The sequence below is a fragment of the Topomyia yanbarensis genome, chromosome 2, assembly GCF_030247195.1.
Source record: "Topomyia yanbarensis strain Yona2022 chromosome 2, ASM3024719v1, whole genome shotgun sequence".
Lineage (NCBI taxonomy): Eukaryota > Metazoa > Arthropoda > Insecta > Diptera > Culicidae > Topomyia > Topomyia yanbarensis.
Window position 1 is genome coordinate 101,345,129 of NC_080671.1, and position 5,022 is coordinate 101,350,150.

The 5,022-nt window shown below is 42.0% G+C and overlaps 1 protein-coding gene across 1 annotated transcript; it reads right to left on the reverse strand.

The window, feature by feature from the left end:
* Positions 1-2,084: 2,084 nt before the first annotated feature.
* LOC131679024 (tumor suppressor candidate 3) lies at positions 2,085-3,789 on the reverse strand. Its single transcript, XM_058959540.1, has 4 exons — positions 3,579-3,789; positions 2,745-3,468; positions 2,514-2,676; positions 2,085-2,451 (listed from the first exon to the last, which is right to left on the reverse strand). The coding sequence occupies exons 1-4, from the start codon at positions 3,663-3,665 to the stop codon at positions 2,436-2,438; spliced, it is 990 nt and encodes a 329-aa protein (XP_058815523.1). The 5' UTR covers positions 3,666-3,789; the 3' UTR covers positions 2,085-2,435.
* Between the last annotated feature and the right edge of the window lie 1,233 nt (positions 3,790-5,022).

The following is a 5,022-nucleotide window of genomic DNA, read 5'->3' on the forward strand; positions in this document are numbered from 1 at the left end:
AAGATCAAACATACAGTGTGGAAAAAACTGCTTTTTTCGCTTTCGAATTTTTCTCCATTCTCTGTCCAAGCTTAACAAAATCAAGTTCGTACTTGCCGACCGGGTCGACTGGCGAACGCTGGCTGCAATGGCTCAACTGTGGCAGGGCCATCAAGGGCTCCTATAGTGCTAGCGGCAGTGCGTCCCAGGCTGCTGTGAAGAGATGTGCTCACCGTTGACACAGCAGCAGTCTCGTACGCTTGTTGACGCATAAACAGGACCTCCATATACTCCAAGTTGATAGGCGGACGAAAAGCGACGCAGCAATATCATGCGCCTGCAACGGGCGTTGATTTTGAACGGAGGCAGCATCTGATTGTCCAACTTCGAATTCACATTTACATTCTACGTATTTACCTGATGATACAGAAACGAATTCTTCGAGTTTACTGGAAGACGAAGAAGGCGGAAGGCGTTGCATCGTTTTTGCTGGGTGCCTGCATCTATAGTCTATCCTCATTATAACGCATGCACTCGGCTAATGGTACTGCTAAACGGTACTGCGATTTGATCAATACCACTAGAGGCTTTCAATATTTTTGGACTGTTACTCTTCAAATTGGCGAAAGTTAATTCCTTCCAGCCATGTTGATGGATGCGATCGTTTTCAACGTAGGGTTCAAACCGGTCTTGAAGGAGACAAAGATCATGTTATTGACATCGGCTCCTTTAGCCACCAATTTAACAACTTCAGGGCCCTGCGTGATTCCAAAGTTTGCTCATATCATTGCAGAATTCTCTTCGTACCTCACATTTGGTCGTACAACGGAATAAGTAGAACCAAAATTTTTCCACGGACCTCTCACAGATTGCAAATAATACGACATTCTCCCTTATTTGTTTCGAAACGGATTAGCATTCAGCTGCTTTTTGGGTCATATCGGATCCACGTAGCCGTTTTGCATGTGGAAGAGATTCGATTGGAAACCAACGCTTGGTTATCGGTGTTAGCACAGGTGGAGTCGATTTAACCATTGGTTTTAGTTCCGCCGGAAAGCTGTTGATTGCATCCGCGAGTGATGTCAGCGACGATTGTTCATTAGCATCTTTCGTTATGGAACGAAGATGCGAGTTCTCAAACAGCTCAGAACACATATCGCACATCCAGAACAAGTTGTTTCTGTGCGTAGAGAAATAGCCCAAAAGTGCACGCCCTAGCAAGTCATATGGAAAGTATTTGGATATTCGCCGATATCTTTAAATCGCCTTCACGTAGGCAACACGCGACAAAACTTGCTCGATAGTTTGTGTATACCATATAGCACGCAGGTAGCAGAACGAAGAAAAGACCATAATCACAGGTGAGAAAAGTTGACATCCAAACTTCGTCGGGAATACTTCGTAGACCTTTAACTTCGAAAAACGAACATAACTTCCTAGACTGACAATCTGATTCCCGCCGGATTAATTGAATATTTAGGAAACTAATTTGTTAGTAAACATAAGCATAAGAATGGATCCCGATAGTAAAACGAATATTTGCAGTCGACTAGCGGGATACCGAACTTCGGAAAGGTTTTGTAACATTCTCAGTTTTTCCTGATAAAACTTTACTTCTTTTTGGTTTTAGTATGGCAGTTAACGTTACCACCGGTTTTGATGTAGTCATAGGATACTTCGATCAGCTCATCCAGGTTGGCTTCCGTAACTTGCCTTTGAGGCAAATGAAATTTAGCTTCGCTGTTCTTGTGTTGTGTTCGGACATCATATCATGCATAGGTTAATAGGAAACACGGATTTCAGATCAACGGAAATAAATAATATTACATTTAAACCATCAACAGCTATGGATGGATGGATTTACTGGAATGAATGCAGTCCTACTATTAACTAAGTTCTCCGTTTCATATCCCCAATCCATAATATGGAGATGATCATTGAATGCTTTGTAAACAATCCTGTCATTCACCAAAATCAGATCGATCTCTGTGCTTTTGAATTTATATTTTTAATAATAGCAAAGCTTGCGAGACAAGATAAATTACTTTTGGAGACGAGGAACGTTGAAATTCTTCAAAACAATATCCAAACATTACAACGTAATATTTGACTCACGGTGGTGACTTTCATTTCAATCTATTTTACTCGGCTCATAGGAAAAACATCCGTTATTTCAATCACTAAACAAAAACCAATAAACAATTATGAAACTCTGTGGGTAATTTTGACGGAACATTTTTTTTTGCACTTAATAGTTTTCACTAGAAAATCAATGTGATTTCTTTTTCAACTCACTAGCCGGTAGGCCAGCACACAATCATTTTATGCCGTTTTAATGATTGCGTTAATTAGTACGTTTTTAATTTTGTGTGCTAGTCAAACTTAGTTTACTCTCTTGGCCTACCCTTAGAACATGATTGCACTCAAAGCAACGGGTGCATTGTTTTTTTCTAAATTTACTTGAACAAAAAGCTGAAAAAGTAGAAAAATATATCAATTTCGTCAGAACAATTGTCGCTCCTCAACGAACTTACCTATATGGGTAGCCTTGAGCTTTCGATCGAAAGATCGATAAAATTAGTGAAAAGAACACAGCGACTAGCACCAAACCAACGATAGCGGCTATCTTGCCCTTCCTTGGATCAGTTTGCCAGCCAGATTCGGTTAGTAGGATCATACCGACGACAATCATGGCATCTGAGGAAAGGTGCAAAAATATTTGTAATTAACGGACCAAGACGTCCTAACAAATCTGTTACACTCACTCAAAAACATAACAATATATGTTTCGATCACCAGCTGTCCCTGAGATGATCCGTGTATGTAGGCAATACCACCATTTTGGCCCTTGTGAACGAATGGTGGACTTCTGATATGATTCCACATCTGACCCGAAACCATTGCCAGACAGAAAATGACCGCCAGCAATCCCCACATTTGTTTGTTGTACAAAAAATCCAAGTTGTTACGTCGCAAATACAGAAAACCTCCAACAAAAGCCGTTAGCATCAGAACGGCCACCGTAGTTGAGTAATTTGGTGGGCGGAAAATTTTTATTTGGATATCGGTACGCTCCTGAACCCATTTGCCGATCACTTCCGCCGAGACACCCACTCGCTGAATATCCATGGTGTCCGCCGGTTTTGGCTTACCCTTAGCTGGGAAGTGAATAAACACCGGTGCGGTATTTAGGCGAAGCATTTGGAACACATCAGATCCCTCGTCAAAATCGACCATGGCGAAGAATAGCTTATTCGAGTAAGTCTGTGAGTAACGATATGAATTGGCCAGTATCGTATACTCATCGTGTGCATGCCGGCATATAACACACTGCCGGGCCGGTGCCATCGCCGTGAACATGATGACAACGGAATAGTTGCGAGGAACAGATTTTACGAACTCCCGGAAACGGTTCCCATTGAAACGCATCACTGGCCGTTTCACGTTCATGTCCAGAAGCTGTTGCACTTTCTCCGAAAGTGTCAGGGACTAGAAAAGTTGTATATAAAAATCATTTGCTGACTCGTTTTGGTAGACGTGGAAAAGGCAAAAAGATGGCTTCAAGAGAAGGTAAACATTTCATTCGATTGACTACTTACACCTCGACTTTTCGCTTGGCTGTCGACATGGTGAAACAGACACAATGAAATCGCAATCAAAATTGCAATTTTTACCAAGATCCGCATTTCTGTCGCTAGATTTATTGATTATTTAAGATAAAATTCAATTTTACTCCACAATCGAAAACCGATGATCCATCCCAACGAGCCCAACTCACGTTTGACGTTTGATGTGACGTGTACTCCGTGTTCTGCTGCCGGTGATTGTTGCGTTACGAGCAATTCTTTCGTTTTAACACTCGCTAGCGTAACGTTGCAAACGATAGAAAATAATGGCTGCGGGCTGACTGAAACTGAGGTAAACATGCATCAGTATTGATTAAGGGGGTATAAGGTAATCAACCGGTGTTGGAACCCGCATAAATGTGTACCATGTGTCAACCATTTTATTAAACGTTAAAAAACCATTTCCAATCTGGTTCGTTCAACGATAGAATAACTAGTTCCTGGTAATATCGAACGTAAGCATTATTGTCTTTCCATACTCGACCATACAAACAACGGGTTGTTAAGAACTGTCAATAGCAATACTTCATCCAAATACAAATTATTTGTATTTGTATTTGCTTCATCTTTGAACATTTATTCGTCTCCCTTCATATCGTTTCGTTACATATCGTAATCAAAAACCTCCCACCTCGAAGAGGGCTTGGAGACTAGGCTATTTCCAACGATTGAAACTACAAGTGACTCGAATGCGGTCATGGATAACACAAACTCACTCATAGTAGTAGCATATAAAAGGATTGTTCGCTTTGCTAGGCTCAAAAAGTTATGTGGATATTCGTCTGACAAAGATACCCTCAATTGTATTTTGACCCACACTTTCCATGCTGTATGGAGCCATCACCAACGACTGCCCCAGAGCTCTTTTTATATAGTTCTTGGGCATTTGTTCATAGACAACCGAATCGATCAAATAGGCGCATGATGTTAAAGAATTTGTTGCATTTTTTCAAGTACAATGGCAGTATTCTGGTTTGGGCACTAACCGGACATTATTTATTTATTTATATGATGTTACATCAATTAATTTGATACAATCTGATCAACAATTCTTCTCCATAACACTCGGTTCGCGGCTGCCTCTCTCCACCTACGGTTGCGTCCGATTCCTTCTAGATCTTGCTGCACCTGGTCAGCCTAGCTAGCCCGCTGTGCTCCTCGTCGTCTTGTACCTACCGGATATGAGCAGAACACAATTTTAGCAGGGTTGTAGCCCGATACTCTCGCAACGTGCCCTGCCCATCGTATCCTTCCGGCTTTGGCCACATTCTAGATACTTGGTTCTCCGTACCCACCGTTCTCCTGCACGACGCCAAAGATAGTCCTAAGCACACGGCGCTCGAAGACTCCGAGTGCTTCAAGGTCCTCCTCGAGCATGGTCCAGGTTTCGTGCCCGTAGAGGACCACCGGTTTTATC